The sequence below is a fragment of the Megachile rotundata genome, chromosome 4, assembly GCF_050947335.1.
Source record: "Megachile rotundata isolate GNS110a chromosome 4, iyMegRotu1, whole genome shotgun sequence".
Classification (NCBI taxonomy): Eukaryota; Metazoa; Arthropoda; class Insecta; order Hymenoptera; family Megachilidae; genus Megachile; species Megachile rotundata.
Window position 1 is genome coordinate 11317973 of NC_134986.1, and position 21158 is coordinate 11339130.

Sequence of the window (21158 nt, forward strand, 5' to 3'; positions counted from 1 at the left end):
CGGCCAATAATATCGCGTTTACACGGCGCAGCCCTAACACCCGTGTGTAATGCACCGCGTCGATGGTAAATAGTATAACATTTATACCGGCAATTAACTTCTAATTAGTCCGATGCTGTACATGTACCAGCCCGGTACTGCCACTTGCGTCGATGTTGCACGGAAATCGACATCTTGCTTGTTAACGTTCGACCATTCGGAGGCTTGTATCTGTCGAGGTCACCGATAATTCTTATCAAATTAACGTTCTACTTGAACTTTCGTATTTGGGTATTTGGAGAATTCGGAATTTTTCAATTTGGGGTTTTGGGGTTTTCAAGAGTTAGAAAGATGGGGATTTGAGGATTTGGAGATTTGGAGATTTGGAGATTTGGAGATTTGGAGATTTGGAGATTTGGAGATTTGAAGATTTGGTGATTTGAGGATTTGGTGATTTGAGGATTTGGTGATTTGAGGATTTGGCGATTTGAGGATTTGGTGATTTGCGGATTTGGTGATTTAAGGTTTTGGTAATTTGAGGATTTGGAGATTTGAGGATTTAAGGATTTGGGGATTTGAGGATTTGGAGATTTGGTCATTTGGTCATTTGGACATTTGTTCATTTGGACATTTGTTCATTTGGACATTTGTTCATTTGGACCTTTGGTCATTTGGACATTTGGACATTAGGAGACTTGGAGATTTAGAGTTTTTAAGAATTAACTACTTCAGTATTTGAAGATTTAAATATTTAACATTTAAAAATTTGATAATATAGGGTTTGAAGACTTCATGATTTAGCTATTTACAAATTTAGAAATTAAAAAATTTAGACATTACAATTATCGCTTAAAAATACCTAACAAAACATCTAAATAATTTTAACCCACGCCTTTGATTCCAAAAGAAAAGCGAAAGTCAGAACCTAATTACGAAGCAAATTTCCACAGTGTTTCTATCTTCAGCGTTTCTTGACGGCGAATAACCAAGTTGCTCTCGAATTGATGTGAAGGTGAATGGCGAGCAGAGGAAAAACCGTGTAACGAATTTTCACGAGGAAGTTAGATTCCTTGCGTCGTTAATTCTGGAAAATACGGACGCTCGAGCACTGTAGCCACCGCGTAACCACATTCTCTAACAAGCTGAATTGCGAAAGGACTCTCTCCCTCGAACGGATACGTATGTACGTTCTGGCGAATATCGTGTGCCATGTACAGAGAGAATTTCATCTCGGGGCACAAATTTTAGCCTCGTTCCATTTCGCAACGCTACACATCGGCCCGTTGTATACCGGGATGTGCGCCAGGCGACTCTCAGACACGACATCCTCCAAGAATATCATATGTCGTTCGCTATTTTTTATTCCTTGCTCGGCAACCGCCTTCTCCTATCTCCCGTCGTTATCTCTTGTTCTCCTATTTTACCACTTTTTATCAACTTTTCTCTACACCGTTTCCCTCCACTTACCACTCATCCCCTTTTTCCTGTCTGAAAAAGATCTTTTCCTCTCGAAACCCTTCTAAAGAGTTCCACTATTTTATTCTACCTCCCTCTGTACATTTGCACCTATTCTTAATATTTCTCTGATCATCCCATCTGGAAACCTTTTCATTTATTATTAAATGCATTAGTAAATTATTTAATTTTCACTGTTATTTTTAGGTTACTTTATTGTTACTTTATTAGGTTACGTTATTGTGTATTAAATTTGTTATTATATGTATATATTTGGTGTGTTCACATGTGTGTCATATGTGGTATATATGTTCATATATGTGATGCGTTATCAGATGCATTAACATACTGTTAAGTATGTATATTCAACAGTTAGGTTAGGGTACATTACTGTGAATTAAATTTGTTACTATATGTATATATATTTGATGTGTTCTCATATGTGTCATATACATATGTTCATATATGTATGTGATGCGTTATCTGATGCATTAACATACTGTTAAGTATGTATATTCAACAGTTAGGTCAGGTTATATTATTGTGTATTAAAGTTAATATATGTTTATATATTTGATGTGATCACATGTGTGTCATATGTGATACGTTATCAGATACGTTAACAAACTATTAAATATGTATATTCAACGCTTAGGTGTTACTTCACGATTAAATATTCTTCAAACTCGTGTCAACCTAAAGCTTCAAGTTTCATGAAAATTACTTACGTAAACTTCTCTCTACTTCCACCTTGATGAACGGGAAATTAAGATGACTGCTTCATTAACGTCTCGAGACAGTTTCGATAGTGTTTCCATAAATGTCCAGCACAGTTTCGATAGCATTTCAATAATGTCCGGCACAGTTTCGATAGTGCTTCAATAATGTTTCAAGGCAATTTCAATACTGTTTCAATAATGTTTTGAGACAGTTTCGATGTTGTTTCAATAATGCTTCAAGACAGTTTTGGTAGTATTTCAATATGGCCTAGAGATTGTTTAGAGACAGTTTGGAGGTAATTTCGAGAGAATATCGAGACATGGTCTCAAAAAATTGTTTCCAAACATATCATAGACTTTAAAAGTTGTAGATAAATACCAAAAATTGATAATTCTTTAAAGAATTGTTTGAAGAAGACTTTAATAATTGTTTGAGGACCTCAATAATTCCTTAAAGAATCCTCTGAAGAAGATATTAATAATTGTTTGAGGACCTCAATAATTTTGTAAAGAATCGTTTTAAGAAGACATCAAAAATGGTTTGAGGACCTCAATAATTTTTTAAAGAATCATTTTACGAAGACGTTAATAATTGTTTCAGGACCTCAATAATTTTTTAAAGAATCGCTTTAAGAAGACCTTGATAAGTTCAAAAAAGACATCAGACCACAAACAATCAATACACGTACACTGTCACTACATTATCAATAAGAATGAAGAAGCCTGAAATATCGGCGATGCATTATATTGTCAATAATATCGAACGCGTGAGGTAAGATATTGACATGTCGTCAATACTCGATCACTACCGACGTGATGAAAAGCAAAACATTCTTTTTTCCTCCGAACGCACTCTCCAACGTATTGTCAATAAATATTGAACGAGATACGTGTAATTTGTCGATAAATGCGTGGAACAAATGTAATTTGTCGATAAACATGGTATTGGCAATATATCGACCGTTTGCGGTCATCTCAACACATATGACGTTGCAATATAAAAAAGGGAATAAACGCGTAGAGAAACGTGAAGGTGGTCGCGTGAGGAGAAATGATGGTGATAAAGTTTGGTGAACAGCTGCGAGGAACGTATCGTAGTTATTTGTCCGAGCGTGCTTCCTTTTTGCTTCCAACTACGTTTAACGAAATGCTCGCAGGATTAACCGAAGTTTTAGAAAAAGTTACGGATGCGCCTCGAAATAACGAGGTGATTTCGTTTTGTCAGCTCGAAGGAAGCTTAATTGACATCGAATTCGCTTCCGATTTTTGCGCAATTTTCTTTGTCTTGTCTTCAATATCTTCCGCGTTTAATGGCGCACTTGTTCGAAAAGAAATGTGAGGTTAGGTACAATCTTTTTCAGCTTACTATGTACTAAATTTTCATTCATTAACAAATAATTTTCATAACTCAAATTAAATTGTAATTTAAATTATGTTAAATTTAAATGTAATACAGTATGTTTATTTTTAATATTACAGTGTATGTGTCATATGTGTAATTACACAGTATGTGTAGTAAAATGGCTGTCTGTTTACGCGCAAGACGAATAAAAATTAAAATATCACAGCATCGGGATAACGGGAGATTTATTGGAATAATAAAATGGCAGACAACGTTTTTTTAAACACGTAAATAAAAGCGGGAACAACAGTGTACATAAATCTAAGGTTTGATGAGAATTTCAAAAATATTGCATCTGTTAACCGCTAAAAAAGCGTCAGCCCATAAAACATGGTAACTGATTCAAATTCAGGACTAAAAATGGGCTGCAATCGCGATACTATGTTTCATCGATTCAGAACGATTTTGAATATCATATCGCTCCAGCTTAATGAAAGCTTCGATGCCGTTGACACTGCCATAAATTTCGTGTCATGGACCGTGATCTCGTTTACTGATATACAAAATCGTACCTCGGGAGGAAATCGAGAAGTTCGTTCCTTCATTTTCTGTTCCATGTTTGTGCTTTTTAGAAATTCGTCAGCTTTCAAATTGAATTATCGGAGAATGGACGATCAAATTAATCTCAAACAAACTACTCTACAAACATAAATTACAATCGCAAATCTGTTACATTTCTTACATTTTTACATTTATTTATAATTTTGTCAAATGTACAAAATGTACTTTGTACTAAAATGATATCGACATGTAAATTCAGAGGTCGATTCTTTTCACCAAAATTTATATCCCGTATAAATAATGTATCTTCAGAATTTAACCGCAAATTTTTCATCTGAATCTTTCGCATAAAATCTCGCTTGTACTAAGATAAATGATATTTCCCATGATATATGTTCATTCCGAAGCGTGATCTCTATGAATTTATACGATACACGATAATGTCGATTATTAGCGCATGCATTATTCAATGTATGGATTATTGACTATCACGGGATCATCGGTGATGTTATAATTTTAATTTACAATTTAGGAAATAATTGACAGATAAATTACGAGACATTTGAACATGTAAATTGCACTCGTGATTGGTAATATTGGGTTTGGAACGGAATTACACTTGCGATTCAAAATGTCTATAACATGTGTTGTAATTGCCTGTTAGTTTATGACACATTTAATGATGATCTGTCTAAATGGCAGACACAGATGAGATGCAAGAAAATATGATAGGACTAAGGGTTGATTCATAATTGATTGAACTTTGTTAACTCTTTGAGCTGATAAGATAATTTAGTTGATTTAACAACAATGTGAAATTAATATTTTCTAAGTTAGTCTCTATATGTGGTATGTACATAGTGAAATCGATAATAATGATAATTAACTTCTTGTTCTACAATAACACAATATGTCACCCTCGTGACATACACTATAGTTCGAATGTAATAAACTAGACTCATATTTTCATTACAATCAATTTTTGTCTTCAATTCTGATTATAATCTGCGTCCTCAAGGATCACTGACTGTATAATGCACTTGACATTAATAACTTTCTTCAGTCATCTTCGTGTTGTATAATCAGGAAGCTATGTCCAGAAAATTGTAGGTTAAGAAGTTAAGTTATGTTCAAGAAGAACAACTTCAAAAGGATTTATAAAACTCAACGAGTTGAGAATTGCTGGCTACCAACAATAAAAATATTTGAGTGCACAATCAATCACAAAAGTCCTCGTAAAGTAATCAACTGTCCAGCCATGCCGAGTAGTTGAATTTACGTAGGCGAGTACGTGGCTGTATAACCAAGGGAAAATTGCTAGACCCAATATGAAATCAGCATCGTCAGCAAACAGGGGTTTAAAAAGTCGTATCGTGCCCTCATAAAGCAAAACCATTTTAACACTTACCTGCCGGTGCTCTATTTACCGGAAAATTTGTTCCACTTTGCATAGCGAGAATCTCTCTCTCTCTCACTCCACCCCCGAGCAACCAGCTCGCATCTCGGCCCCATCCAATTCCCATTGGTTGTAGTGGTGCGACGGGGCTATTCGAGCAAAAGCGACCGGGTGAATATCTTGCAGTGATGGTAAACGGAATTGAATAAACATTTTTCAGCAAATAGAGCCGACAATGGTACGAATTTAAAAGTCGCTGAGACGAGCACAGGTGGTTCTCCCGCCAGCGACGAAAGCGCCGAACGGAAAAATTGCATTTCGCCTGCCCTGGCCCTTCACCACCCTACGTCTTTGCTCTCCCCATCTACCATCAACGTCACATTTCTTTCGTTCTTGCGCCCTCGCGCGAGCGTTTCACTCCGCGAATAACCGCCATAAACTTGCAAAGAGATGGGTATGTGGTTCGGTACACTCCCGCACAATTATCTAACGATTCTTCCCCGGAAAATCGTTATAAATGCTAATTTGTGAAGTTGGAGAGATGCAATCTGAGAGAAGATGCAGTTTGCGGGGAAATTATGGCTGCTGGTGAGATAGGTTCACCCATGAAATGCTGGGAGTGTGAACTACTTCGAGTATGAGATGTTTTTGAGATAGTATTGAAATCTCAATTTTGGAACCCTTGAATTTTTAACGAATGTGGTTTTCAATGCTTCTGAAGACGCAATTTGTGGATTTGCAAATTAGGTTTAAGGAATTAGCAAATTTACAAATTAGGGGTTACTCTATTACCCAATTAGAAAATTAGCCTATTAGTAAATTGATACGACAATTGAAAACTATTTTCGCCCTCAAATCTATCGTTCATCGGATTTTAAATTGCCCCAAAAAATACTTTGTCGAACAAATCTACAATCCAGCGATAACTGACAATCAAAAGCAACCGACAGCTTCATTCAGCAATCGAAGAGTCGAATATTTCCCAAAATACAGCCATGAATTTGAAAGTGGCGCGTTTGTTCGGTTGTTTTCTATAAAAGAAAAAAAAGCACGTAGGTCGAAACTGTCGGCCGTTTACGAGGAAATACTCTCGAGCTCGTAAACGAGCTGTAAAGGGATAGGGTGGAAAACAAGGGTTGAAAATTGGAACGGAAGTGGAAGAGGTCAGATCCAAGACGGCGCCACCCGTCACTGAAACCGATTTACGATCTCGAACCCAGTTGGCCAGTTTGTTCGTAAAGAAGATCGTTTTCTCTGCTGTGAAAAGGAGGATCGAGAACGGCGATCGATCAGGACAGACAATAAATTAGCATCAAGTTAGTATTCGACGTGCTGAAATCCATTGTTCTCCTTTATGTTTGTGGATCCGCATTGGTGTAGGTATGTGAAAAGGAGTCTTGCGAAACCATAAATCCTTGGAAACGTTATTCTTCGATCACGAAGGAAAACGATGAAAAGAATTTTATTGCTGAAAATCGGTTTTTAGCTGACCTCGATCGGACGGTTTAATTGTGGCTCTGGTTTAGAAGGGATCGAAGTGAAGATGCTGACATTTATAATCATATGTATTTTAATAATTATACATCGTAAAGTATGTGGTTTGAATTTTTAGTTATGAATATTAATTATGAATTCTATTTGGAACATATTTGGTACCACGTATGGTAATGATCTTTATTGTTTGATGATGTAATATGATATGTGATATATGATACATGATGATGTAATATGATATATGTTATATGACAACGTAATATGATATACATATATTATATGACGACGTAATATGATATATGTTATATGACGATGTAATACGATATCCTCATATAACATATATCATCACATGTGGCATCAAACATGCCGAAACACAGGTGACCCAAATGAAATTTCGAATTCCGTCGATCATTAAAAAAAGAACCAAAGGAAATCTAGCACATAATTCTTGCCTCTATTTGAAACGTCTGCCGTTCTGGCTTGCAGGGGAATTTCAATAGCCTCGTGTTACGGCGATATTAAAAATACCATAGGAGCGTTTTCAGTTTTCAACTGTGACGTGGTCGAGTGTCGTGGTGCACGTTCGTATCCCGTGTGTATGGTACAAAATCTCCCGGTTGGAATCTTTCGAATTTAAATATCAGCGAACATCCGGGCCGGGCACACGCGATTCTGAATCGCAGCCAGGATATAAGGGTACTCTCTCACGGCTCTAGACCGGTTGATCTTGCTATGCATTTATGGATGTCGAAAAGGACCAGCTATATCTTGCGCTTTCCTTTCGCGACGAATTCGACATTTTCGATCCCCTTTCCTTTTATCCAATGGACGCGTTGCATTTCCTTTTGTACGATTTCGTGGCTTCTGTATTAGCGGATTCGAGGATGATCGTCGATTATGGGCCTCCCTGCTGGAAGCTTCTGAAGCTGGGGAACGGAACTCCGTGGAACTTCTCCAGACGATTTCCCAAAGGACCTTGCTCGATAATTCAACGTCCTTCGTCCACATACAATTCAGCTGTCTTTCTTCGGGACATCGGGGCCATTGTGATTTCTTTACTCTTGGATCTTTGATTCTTTTCGAAATTTCAGGGGACACTCGTACAACGTGAAATATCAAATCATCTCGTAATTTACTTCTATTTATCCTTTATTTATTTGTTAATGTACCTTATATAAGGATGTTAAGATTTGATCTCTTCATAATGATGCACTCTAATAACTAATGTTGAGTTAGGTACATTTTGTCTTTATCTACGACATTAGGTCTTTTGATTTACATACTTGAAGTTAGTAATTTAGAATCTTTTTAAAACGAAGCATTTCGAAAATGGACATTGACCACGTTTTATTTTCATCTAAAAATTTTGTGTTGTATAATATGTATAAAGTATACAATTTATAATGTACAAATTCCCAAACGTCCAAATTAACATAAAGGCAAATAACAAAGAACGTAAAGCGTGAGCATAAAAATTGCAGCGTTTGAAATATAACTAGCCATCGAATAAAATAAGAGCGAGCACCAATCCCCTGTTGTTTCTGTTTACAGATTACCTATAGCAGGCGTAAGAGAAACGGCGCATTTCGAAGCTGTTGATTCATTCGCGAGTCTCCGTAACGAAAACACGAGGCAGCCGTGTGTGGAGGATCCGAGTAAATTACTGTGTATCCAGGCTGACCGCGTTAATCGGCTTTCCCGGTGCGAACGTGAGCCAGTTCGATCGACGAGAAATGAGAAGAAGACGAAGCAGCAACAGCGAACGGAACAGAACAGGGTTCGAGTGGATCGTCGAAGCACGCAGCCGCGGTTTGCATCGGGAACATTTATTCCGGAAATCCTGTTTGTTGGAATGAAGCCTTGAAGTTGCCATCCACTTGCACACCGCCCGCGTTTCCGTCTGCATCCCGCGGCTCCACTCGCGGCTACATTTCTTCTTTTCTTTCTTTCGTCGCGAGGTCGCTGGCTTAGCATTCAACCGGCACGGAAGAAAGTTTAAGTGACTCATGGAGACACTCTTGAAATTCACTCCGCGCCGTTACTTAAGTTTCTATTTTCCCGCTAACGTGGAGGAAGGCGTCGTCGCGTAGCGGATGTGGCGTCCCAGTGCCGTACTCTTCTGGACACCTCGATCGATGGATCGAGCATGAAAGTTTAACCGGAGTTCAACATCCGCGGCGAAATTACCCCCGGACCACAAATCACCACGGAATATTTTCGAATTGGTTCCTGCAACGGCGAAGTTACGGTTAACGTAACGTCCCGGAATCGTTTAATAAGAGCGAGTTACTCTCGCCTATAAATAACTTATGCGAGGCTAATATCCTCGAGAATCGAGGATTTCGATCGTTCGGGGAGAGGCCGGCTACGGGGGACGATCTAATATCCGAGGAAATATCTCGAGCATCGATTTTTCCGATAAAATTCCAAGCCACGTTCCGGTCAACACGAGTGGCCTTTAGAAAAATGAGCCAAATGTCGATCGAACGTTCGAGCGATCCCGGAGCGTCCTTCGGCAATCTGCTTCCGTCTGGCGAGCATTTTCCGAAAGGATAATCAGAATCGGTGATCCTGTAGCCCCGTGTGCCGATTACGTGACGGAGGTCCTTTATCCGCGGATAAGAAAGCTTGCAGCGTGTCACTACGGAGGGTAACCAGTGACACGGGACTTTCGACCTGTAAATCGTTTGACCGTCCAATGGAGTGTTCAAGACGTTGGAAATTGGACGTCTCAAGGATTCGCGTGTTCGCGATGCGGTTGACCGATGCGCAGAGATCCCGAAGACGATCGCGAAGAAGATTATTCGCGATCGTTGCTGAACAGATGATCAGATCGAAGTGATTTTGGTTGTTCGCCTTGAAATCTAGCAGGCATTACTTTCGGGCATGAAAATCGACGTTGGTAGCTCGAGGTCAGAGGGAGGTCGAAGAATATCGAAGATACGCTCGTTGATCTTCCAATTTCTCTTGCTGGAAGGCTGCTAACAGATACGACGGTCTCGTGTCGGAAGACGAAATCGAGTGATCCGGCAACAAGGATAAAAAAAGTGGAAGGATGGAGAAAGAGAACGCGAGACATTATAGAGCTTACGAGGGCTTCAAGCCCGCCAACAATGGGAATACTTCGTCCTTGAAGAGGTCCACCTCGGATCGCTCTAAAACGCATCCCTCGAGACAAGTGAGGTGCCTCTGCTTCGGCGGTGTGCCGGACAAGGCTAGCCAACACTCCTTCTTGAAGGGTTTTGTTATAAACCTCGGGATATGTGCTCTCCTCGTGGCTTATACTTTGCTCGGTAGCTTCATCTTCCTTGCGATCGAGAGCGGCGCCGATGTCGGGATGCAACAAAGGACGCTTGCCACCACAATAGCTGGAAATCAGCCTACCAGACGGAACACCACCGCTTGGATGAAACAGGTGAGCGAGTTTGCATTGATTTCTCCCCGTAGAGGCTCTTCTTCCCTCTTTTATCTCCCATTGTTGCATCTTTCTGCTCCACATATGATCTGAATAACGAACACTTGTGAGCATCTTACCGCTTTCAACAACATTTCGGAGTTTCGTGGACAACGGCACGAAAAGTAGAGTAATAAGCGTGAGATAAAATGCCAAGTATACTTCCTTACTTTGCTTGTTTTCTTACAGAAAAACTGGGGATGTTGACACGATTTTTTGTTATATAAAAGTGTCCAAGTTTAAGTATCAACATGACGTTTATATTTTACAAACATTAATATGTCATAATTGCATAAATATTCATAGTTTAATTATAATATTAAAACACCTCATTTTGCAAAACCACAACATGCAACTCTTCAAAAAAACGGAAAAATTTGCGTTTAAAATTCTTATAACTGCTTGAGAATAATGAAAAATGTATTGTAGTCTAACAGCACCATATTCTACAATATATACATTCGAAATAGTAGAAATATTTTTAACATAATATATGTCTCTTCGAATTTAACTTTCCATATTTTGTAAAGTATCTCAAATATTTCGAGATAGCTGACAATTTAAGGGGTTGTTTTTACACCATCGTTTCACTGACCAAACAAAAAATTTCATCGCTTGAACTACATTTCCGCCAAGTTTACCTTCCGAGTTTCCAAATCGACGAACTTCTCTTGCAAGTAAAACGCGTGTTTGCTCGATATATGACCGGGTAGTTTTGTCACTCCGGCGAAATTGCCATCCGCGCTAAACGCGTCCAGGTGTTTGACTTTTTTTTCCCGTCGACTAAGAGGAACGAATGGTATCGTTCGAAGCAAATCTCGATTTATCGTCGCATCTCTGGCTTGATCCCGGTTTCCTTTAGCTGAGATGACCTCAGTGAACCCGAAGTCAATCGAATTATCGGTGCGTTCTGGCGTTGGCGCTCGTTTCAACGAAGTTTTATCGATCGAACGTCCCATCTAGTTTCCTCTTTTCTTTAAAGTGAAACCCGTTCTACAGACTCCTCTGCGCGGAAAAGATATTTCTGGATCCTCGATTTTATTCGCGGTTACTCTTCGCGTGCCGCGTCCTATGATGCTGACGGTAATTTATAATGAAAGCTTCTCTTTTTTTCTTCGACTCAGCACACGGAATAGAAAGAAATCGATAAACGTAAAGTAAAGCTAAGTGAATTGTCCGTGGTCCTCGTTTCATAGATAATGCGATAGATAATTTAACTGATAACTTAAAACCTAGATTCCTTAAGCCTCAACTCTTCAAACTTTTCTTAAATTATTTTCGCTGCTATACGATTTTACATTTAGTGTCGATAAAATCCTACTGTTGCGTTTATAAATAATTAAATGTTTAGACGAGACATTTCATGTAATTATTCCGCGATAAACCCTGTAGATACCGAAAGGCCTTTCGCTAAAATTCACTCTATCCGCAAAGATGTGTATTTAACCTTCTAACAAAGTGTTCACGTGACATTAAGGTTAATCACGAGGCTCGAGCGAAGACCGTAGAGAATATATGGATAATCACGGAGAGTTTGAACATCCTCTACCGTGAGAACTGGACGAGGCTGGCCGCCCAGGAGATCGCACGTTTTCAGGATCAACTGGTGAAGAGGATCACCGAGGATATGATGGCGACCCAGAACGCCGGAACATACGTCGGAAGTTCCTCGAGCGATCCTGTAACTGAACGACGAGTGCCGGAATACGAGTGGAACTTCGCCAAAGCGTTCCTCTATTCTCTTACCGTGCTCACTACCATCGGTGAGTGATTAATCAACATTTTATAATCATTATACTATGCCTTCTATGACTAAGGCGAATTATTACTATTGCTAGTCGAATATTCTACGAATAATTTCTGTTTATTATATCTTCGTTTTGAATTCTTTACAAAACTGTAAAATTCGGTACGTGAAGAAAAATGCATATCTTGGTCTTTGACATTGATGAAATTAGTGGAGTTGTATTGTAGGCAATTTTTATACAGAGGGACGCGCCATTGTGCGCAGGAGAGCTGCGCAGTGTACGGTGCGCAGTACTGTATGCGCATACGCTCGAGTTGTGAACGATGAAAGTTTAAAGTCTAAACTTTATAGATAATTTTTGCTTAAAAATTCACTACATTATAATCATGAAGTCAGTTTATTTTTAGTTAATCTAGAATTGTGGATATTATTGCATTTTATGTTTGCAATATTAGATAAGCACGCACGAAAATCAATAGAATGAAAAAAGACTTAACCTTCTCTTACATAAGTGTGTGAATTATTAGTCTTTTTATGAGAAATTTGTAGGTTGGACAAAAGTCCTCTTAAAACTATTTATTTAGTGAAAAATTATAACAGAAACTGTTTTCAATAATCAATTTTAAAATAGGTTATGTTTTGTACATAACTAAATAATATAATGCTAGGAACTTACTGTATGCATATTTTACAAAACTTCTAAAGTAGAAGCTTATAGCATGTTTTCATCAAAATTTTAAAGTAAAATGTTACAAACGTTACGAAAGCTGGAAATTTGTAATCGTTAAAGATTTAATTTATTGCTCGAAGTAATTAGTTTCTATGAACGCAAATATAAATCCTCTGCTTATTAATTTTATATTGATTCGATATTATACGGTCAATAATTAAATAAATCTACAAACTGCGAATATACGAATGAGCGATTTAAAATTACTTGAAAGCGGTATGTCGAACGCAATCAATTTCAGCTTTGAAACAGCATAGAAGGATTCCTTTATTGAGACAAAGTGGAAAGAGCAAAATGAAATTTGATCCGTGGAAATCAATTAAAAAGAGCGAATCACGTTGGAAAAGTTGAAGTTTTTAATTAGAGAGAAATGCAGAGGTGAAAGACTGTAGAAACTTAAAGCAAATTAATTCTTATTGGGTTTCATTTTAATTTTTTGTTTTTTTTGAACAGTTATTATAATGATCTCTTATTGCCAATTTCATTACTGTTATAATTACGATTGTTACGGCTAATTTAATTCTTATCGCAATTATTTTTGCTGATATCATTCTGGGTATAGTTTTTTAATATTTCAGTTATTTGTTAATTTATCAGTTACTTGTTAATATTCAGTTATTTAGGTTTGGTCAGTTATTATGTTTAATTTACAGTTTTTGAAGTATCATTTTAATTATTGTTACCAACAGTAAAATGTCAAATAAGCATTTTAAAATTTGAGAATATGGAACCTCAAAGTTTTGAGGACTTAGGAATTTACGAATTTAAGAATTTATAAAATTTGTTTGATCAGACATTATGTTTGATTGGCAGTCATTTTTGGAAGATCATTCTAATTGTTGGTACTAACAGTAAAATATTAAATAAACATTGTGGAATTTGAAGATATAGAACCATAAAATTTTGGGGACTTAGAAATGTAAGAATTTAAAAATTTGTAAAATTTGTAACATTTTAAATTCAAGAATTAAATTTGTGTCTTTTAAATTTGGTGATCAGAAAATTTTCAAATTTGAAGCTCACAAAATTTAAAAATTAAAAAATTGAAAACTTGAAAGCTACAAAGCTTCGAGAATTGTTTAGAACAGTGAAATCTAAAGTATCGAAAATCCACCGAATCAAAAAGTTCAGAACCACAAGAATTCCGTGGAAAATTTCTAATATCCAGCAGCATCCGTAGCGGTAATCGTAAATCCAACCACAGTAGCTTTCTCCAAAGCCCGCAAGGTTGCACACTGCGCAAGATTACACGGGACCGTGCAGATAAACGAACGAGTGTTTCCCGTTAAATGCTAAACAGAATTCCCTTTCGTGAATTCCGGGAAGAGTAACATGGGGGTCCGTACCATCTCGGCGATCAGGCCTGCGGACCTTCAGAACCCGCGTCCGTTAATCGAAACGGCAAACATTGAAATTCCGAGCGGTGCCAAGGCATCACTGCACGATCTCGCCGGTAAATGCAAAACGAAACGAGGGAGAATTTTACGTTCGAACGATACCTGATAAAACGTACAACACGCGACAGATACGCGTCCGAAAGGGTAGAAAAAAAAATAGTAGCGTGGAGGCAACAAGAGTCGGTGGTTGCGAGGTCGAAAGGGGTGAAACCAGGGGCGTAAAGGGAGGGCACTAGTATAGCGGGCATCAATTTTCAAGGCAAACAAAGTCCAACATTAACGTGTAATGGCTGCGGCGTCGACCGGCTTCCTATTGTCCGTTTTACATGCCGATACGATACGCTCTGCGTGCACGGAACCCTGACAATATCAACGCTCCCGGCTTACCGGCGTTCGAACCGAGTGACGTCACGTTCGATCGTTTACTCTGGTTATTACTGAAACAGATTGGAAGTCTATGAGTTTTGTGGATATTACAGAAAAAAGGATAAATAACAGCGACGAGAAACGAACAGGAGTTCGAACGTACGGGAACAACGAGGGAATACGAAGCAGCTTATCGAATTATCGTTGCAATATACCTTTTATCTTCGTATTTTTTTTTTTATAGCCTTTTTGTCTTTCTTTCTTTCTAATGCATCGACAAATTCTCTGCCGTGGAAATAGCAACTTTGGAGCTCTTAATGCTACTTCGCGTGTGTCGAACACGACGAAAATGTGATGTACAACTTAAGCTGAACGTCGATTGAATTAAATTGTTGGCGACCATTTTGGAAACGTAAATCGACGTAATTCTTTGGTAAAGCTTGGTGGCGAAATGGCGGATTAGAACGGCGGATGATTTGAGTGCTGTTTTGAGAGGCTCAATTGGAGAATTAAAGGGGGAGTGGCAGAATTATTTTTATGAGGAGATTTTATTTTAGAATAGGTTTTAGGTACTCAACATTTATTGCACTGTCGCATTTTTTACGGTACTTAGTTTTTATCTGGCGATGAATTTTCTGTAGAAATGTAATTAGATGAGATATTTAGTTTAAAAATTTGGTTTGAAAATTTGAGAGGTGGAAGATTTGGAGATATGGAAATTTGAAGTTGGAGATGTTTGTTTCACAAGTTTATACATTTGAAAATTTGATGTTTCTGAATTTTGCAAATTTCTAAGTTTCTAACTTTTCAAATTTCTAAATTCCCCAATTTCTGACTTCTCAAGTTTTTAAATTAACAAATTTCTCAGTCTCCCAGTTTCCACAACCCCAAATTTCTACGTTTCCCAATTTCTAAATCCCCCAACTTCCAGATTTCCTGAATTTCAAATGTCCCAACTTCCAAATTCCCCAACTCCCAAATCCCCAACTTCCAAATCCCCAACTTCCAAATTCCCCAACTCCCAAATCCCCAACTTCCAAATCCCCCAAATTCCAAATTCCCCAACTTCCAAATCCCCCAACTTCCAAATCCCCCAAATTCTAAATCCTCCAACTTCCAAATTCCCCAACTCCCAAATCCCCAACTTCCAAATCCCCCAAATTCCAAATCCCCCAAATTCCAAATCCTCCAACTTCCAAATTCCCCAACTCTCAAATCCCCAACTTCCAAATCCCCCAAATTCCAAATTCCCCAACTTCCAAATCCCCCAAATTCCAAATCTCCCAACTTCCAAATTCCCCAACTTCCAAATCCCCCAACTTTCAAATCCCCCAACTTCCAAATCCCCCAACTTCCAAATCCCCCAAATTCCAAATCCTCCAACTTCCAAATTCCCCAACTCCCAAATCCCCAACTTCCAAATCCCCCAAATTCCAAATTCCCCAACTTCCAAATCCCCCAAATTCCAAATCTCCCAACTTCCAAATTCCCCAACTTCCAAATCCCCCAACTTCCAAATCCCCCAAATTCCAAATCTCCCAACTTCCAAATTCCCCAACTCTCAAATCCCCCAACTTCCAAATCCCCCAACACCTAAACTTCACCCCCAAAGTCCCAAATTTCCAAACCAAATTGAAAATTCCCAAACCAAACATTTTCAGTGAAACAATTTCCTGTAACAAGCAACTTCATGCCTGCTAGATTAATTCGCGTGACGTACAACTATCAGTCAATTAATCCCCAGCTCGCTTTTAATTATGGCCGGAACGATAGAACGCAACGATACTGCAAGAATACAAGAGAAAGAAGTTGGAAAAGAATATCACAGAAAAAGGAAGAAAGTGGCGTAGGAAATTAATCCGTTCCCAGAATTCTCAAACTCACTGTTTTCTTCCTTGTTTCTCATCCCTTTGCCTTTCTTTGGGAAATGCCACTCAAGTTCTTGTCAGCAAACGACGAACATGTCCGACCATTTCTTCCTCTTCTTTTCCCACTTTTTACAGCGGCTTCCACTTAATTACGAAAAGCGTCGTCACGCCTTTCATGCGCTTGTTTAATCCGTGGTATATCGCTTGCAATACTGTTTTCTTCAATTGAAACATTGTGTGATAAAATAGTTTGAATTAAAACTTTAACTAATCGGTTATTATCTGGTTAATATATTCAAAATATGTATTTGAAAATTGATTTGAACAAATATATTTATATTGACAAATACATTCATATAGTATATCAATAAACATTGATTAAAAAAACATAATTAAGACATTGATTTTAAAACATTCATAAAATGTAAAAATATTTAAAAACGTTGATAAATATGTGTATATTCATATGCATTTGAATGTGTATTCAAATATTGATGAATACATTCATTACATACAGAGTAACTCATATGTGTAATACACACATGATTTAATGTGAGAAATAAAGTAGACAATTAAATAAACAACATATAATTCAATGTATACATAAATTCCTTATTCCAATGAACATCAACAAAGATTTTAAAAAATCTTAACAAATATTGTAATTTAAAATAAACTTGAGTTGGTCAAGTTACCAGTTTGGTTTGATGTTAACAATATAAATTAAAATATCGATAGACATGTTTAAAAAATATGTCCAAATATTTACAAGTATATGCAAATGTGATGTTTAAAAATTTATTGAAATATTGACAAATATATTCAAACAATATATGCATCCAAGCATATATGTATATTCAAGTATTGGCAGATATATTCAAGCAATATATGTAATCAGAAATATATTCAAGCATCGACAGATATATTCAAGCAACATATGTAGAAATATATTCAAACATCAACAAATATATTCAAGCAATAAATGTATTCAGGAATATATTCAAACATCAACAGATATATTCAAGCAATAAATGTATTCAAGAATATATTCAAACACCAACAAATGTATTCAAGCAACATTTCCAAAAATATATTCAAACATCAACAAATATATTCAAGCAATATATTCAAAAAAATATAAGAAAAAAGACATACTTCTACAAAAATAATAATTTGAACAGTTTTTATTTTTTTTTTAAAGTAGCCGAAGAATTATATTTCATACCGTTGTCCTACTTTTACCATGTATTACACAATGTACCCTACAAATTTTGTATACGTACGTACAATTATTCCCCAAGTTTAAGTTTGAGGCTGAAGTTTGTCCCATTTCACGTCTGGCTACTTTCAATCTCGAAAAGCAAGCAACGGAAACTGAAGCGAGCGCTAGAGAAAGGATTAAAGTAAAGGTAGGTTTGACAGAAAGTTGAAAAAGGAGTTAGGGAGAGGATTGGACGAAATAAACGAAAAGAAAATTGAGAGAACTGAAAAGGAGGATTCGAAGAGACGGTTAGAGCAAAAATTCAGAAAGAAACTGCGACACAAATGAAAATAACAAGGACTACTTGTGATACGAACTAACGAAATTATCGACTTATTGAACCGTTTATAATGAAGGAGTTACCACTTTTCTTTTTCGTTTTCTGTTCTATTCTAGCTTTTATACTGCTGCAAAGTCTTATATAATTGTGCTAGAAATGAAACTTATAAGCACACTTGCAACTATAAATGAATTTTATAATTTCGAAATTCGTCGGTTCCTAAATTTTTAAATTGTAGGTTCCAAATTTTCGAATCATTAAATTAAGTCTTGTAGCTTCCACACCCCTAAATTTCTACATCCCCCAAATTCTAACTTTCCCAATTTCTGAATCCCCCAATTTCTAAATCCACCAACTTTCAAATTCCCTAATTTCTAAATCCACCAATTTCGAAATTCCCCAATTTCTCAATCCACCAACTTTCAAATTCCCAAATTTCTAAATCCACCAACTTCCAAATCCCCCAATTTCCATATTTCCCAATTTCTAAATCCATCAACTTTCAAATTCCCCAATTTCTAAATCCACCAACTTTCAAATTCCCAAATTTCCAAATTCCCCAATTTCTAAATCCACCAATTTCCAAATTCCCCAATTTCTAAATCCACCAACTTTCAAATTCCCCAATTTCTAAATCCACCAATTTCCAAATCCCTCAATTTCTAAATCCACCGACTTCCAAATTCCCCAACTTCTAAATTCCTAATTTCTAAATTCCTCAATTTCCAAATTCCCCAATTTCTAAATTCCCTAACTTCCAAACTCTCCAATTGCTAAATCCCCTTAATCAATAAATTACTCGATAAAAATTAATTTCTACAAAAAAAGTAACTCAATATAAAAGTTCATGTATTAATGAAAGTTTCCCTTGAAAGTTTCCTCAAATGCCTTAAAAAAAAGTATTTAAACACAACCAATATTCAACGTTCAATTTTTAATGTTCGAATTATCGGATTGCTTTTAGTCCAGCGTTGAAAGCAACGCGACCGCACGTGAAAAGAACCATGTGAAAAAATTCGGAAAACAAAAAACTCGGCACGCTTTCAATGACTGAATATTCGCCATTACTACAAAAACGATAGTTCTCGTCCGAGCATTGCAGAGCAAAGAACCAATTCAGCTTCGACCATTTCTCTGTACAACAAAAATCTACTCTGCGCTTTTTTTTTCCAACCGTGGATCATTCAGCGTGAACATTGTGCGTGCGTGTTTCATAGTCGATCGAGTACCACACACTTTCATGTACAATACACGATACCAATTTGTGTGCCTGGAAAACACCATCCCCTACCTTTGTCTGAAAACGTTTTGGTATAAATGCTATTCGGGATGATTGTTATTTTATTGGATGGTGAGTTGGATAAACTTATTTACTTTACGGATTTTAGAAAAATAATTGGAGGTGTGTGATGTTCGTTCAGTTTTATGAATAATTTAGTGAGAAGGTTATTTATAGTTTTGTTTATGGGAATATTAGTAGTTTTAGGATTGACGTAAGCTACCATTAATAGGTTATGTATAACCTGCTTATAATTTGCCATTAGGTTGTATAGGGTGCTTCACAACTAGTGTAGGCCCCTGAAATGGGGAGTAGCTGAGGTGATTCTAAATAAGATTTCCCTTTGCAAAAATGAGGTCTGAAGCTTCGTTTTTGAATTACTAAGGAAAAACACGGATCAGTCAGAGCGCAAGGATTACGCATGCGCAGACGCGAGAGCGAGAGCTCCGGATAACGCGTAGTTATCCAACGCGTGGTAATCCAACGCGTAGTAATGTAACGTGTGGTAATGTAACGCGTGGTAATCCAACGCGTAGTAATACAACGCGTAGTAATACAGCGCGTGGATATCCAACGCATAGTAATCTAGCGCGTGCATATTCAACGCGTAGTAATTCAACGCGTAATAATGCAACGCGTAGTAATTCTAAGCGTAGGTATATAATGCGTGGTAATCTAGCGCGTAGTAATCCAGCGTGTGGATATCCAACGCGTAGTAATCCAGAGCGTGGATATTCAACGCGTAGTAGTCCAACGCGTATAATGCAACGCGTGGTAATTCTAAGCGTAGGTATCTAATGCGTGGTAATCTAACGCGTAGTAATCCAGCGTGTGGATATCCAACGCATAGTAATCTAGCGCGTGCATATTCAACGCGTAGTAATTCAACGCGTATAATGCAACGCGTGGTAATTCTAAGCGTAGGTATCCAGCGCTTGGTAATCTAACGCGTAGTTAACCAACGCGTAGTAATCTAACGCGTAATAATCTAACACATACTCTAACACATAGCGATTCAAAAAACACAAGCAAGCCGAATATCATATCAATTCTAAAATAAGCAACTGTCCGGTCCTAAGCGTGTTGCTTATTTCGAGACAATACTGTATTTAATAACCAATAATCAATTTTTTCTGCAGTCAATAGTGAATAGTTAATAGCTCAGTATAATAATAGTTAACACTTCATCCACAAAGTTCATCATTAAAATAATTAAAAACCTAAAAACCTCGAAATTCCAAAAACACAAAAATTTCCAAACTAAAATCTTGTGAAACCACCACTAGCAAACCACTCACACTATCTTACTCTTTCACCAAAATTCCCCGCAAAATTTTATCTTGAAGTATCAATTTCACAAACTATAAACCCTCGAAAAGATATAAGTCGGTCAAAAAAAGTCGAATAATTACAAAAGTTATCATGTTACAACGAACGGCATAACTTCGTTTATTAAAAATAATTACGCCGCACGACTTTTTGTCCACTCGTCGTCGCTCCACGAAAAACGATAAAATTTTTCAAGTACAGTGGCGACCAATTAAAAAGTTTGTCTTCTTCGGCAACGAATAAGACGATACCGTTCTTGTCGACGGGAAGTTTCTGTTCCAAAACTAGAGAAGTTAATTTTAACAGTGCGGTTACAAGGAGTAGGTACGCGACAATCAACAGCGACGATACTCGTATTCTTTGAGGACATAATTAACTGCTATACACGCGAATGCTAATTGCTTTGTACCGTTAATTGCGCGCTGCTTGTTTGCCCGATCGTTTGACTCGATGTAATTTTCCCTTGAATGAAGCAAAAAATAATTAAAACACTGATTGCGA

General features: G+C 37.3%; 2 protein-coding genes across 2 annotated transcripts in view; both read left to right on the forward strand.

Moving 5' to 3' along the window:
- LOC105662019 (uncharacterized) overlaps positions 1-8810 on the forward strand; it is a 251698-nt gene extending 242888 nt beyond the window's left edge. The window contains exon 5 of the mRNA XM_076531289.1: positions 8498-8810. Coding sequence (XP_076387404.1) covers positions 8498-8810 — 313 coding nt within the window. The remainder of the gene's footprint in view (positions 1-8497) is intronic.
- Positions 8811-8826: 16 nt separating this feature from the next.
- Positions 8827-21158, forward strand: part of LOC100875963 (TWiK family of potassium channels protein 7) — a 90987-nt gene continuing 78655 nt past the window's right edge. Inside the window, exons 1-2 of the mRNA XM_012281440.2 lie at positions 8827-10361; positions 11878-12163. Of these exons, the coding sequence (XP_012136830.1) occupies positions 10002-10361; positions 11878-12163 (646 nt within the window). The 5' untranslated portion in view covers positions 8827-10001. The remainder of the gene's footprint in view (positions 10362-11877; positions 12164-21158) is intronic.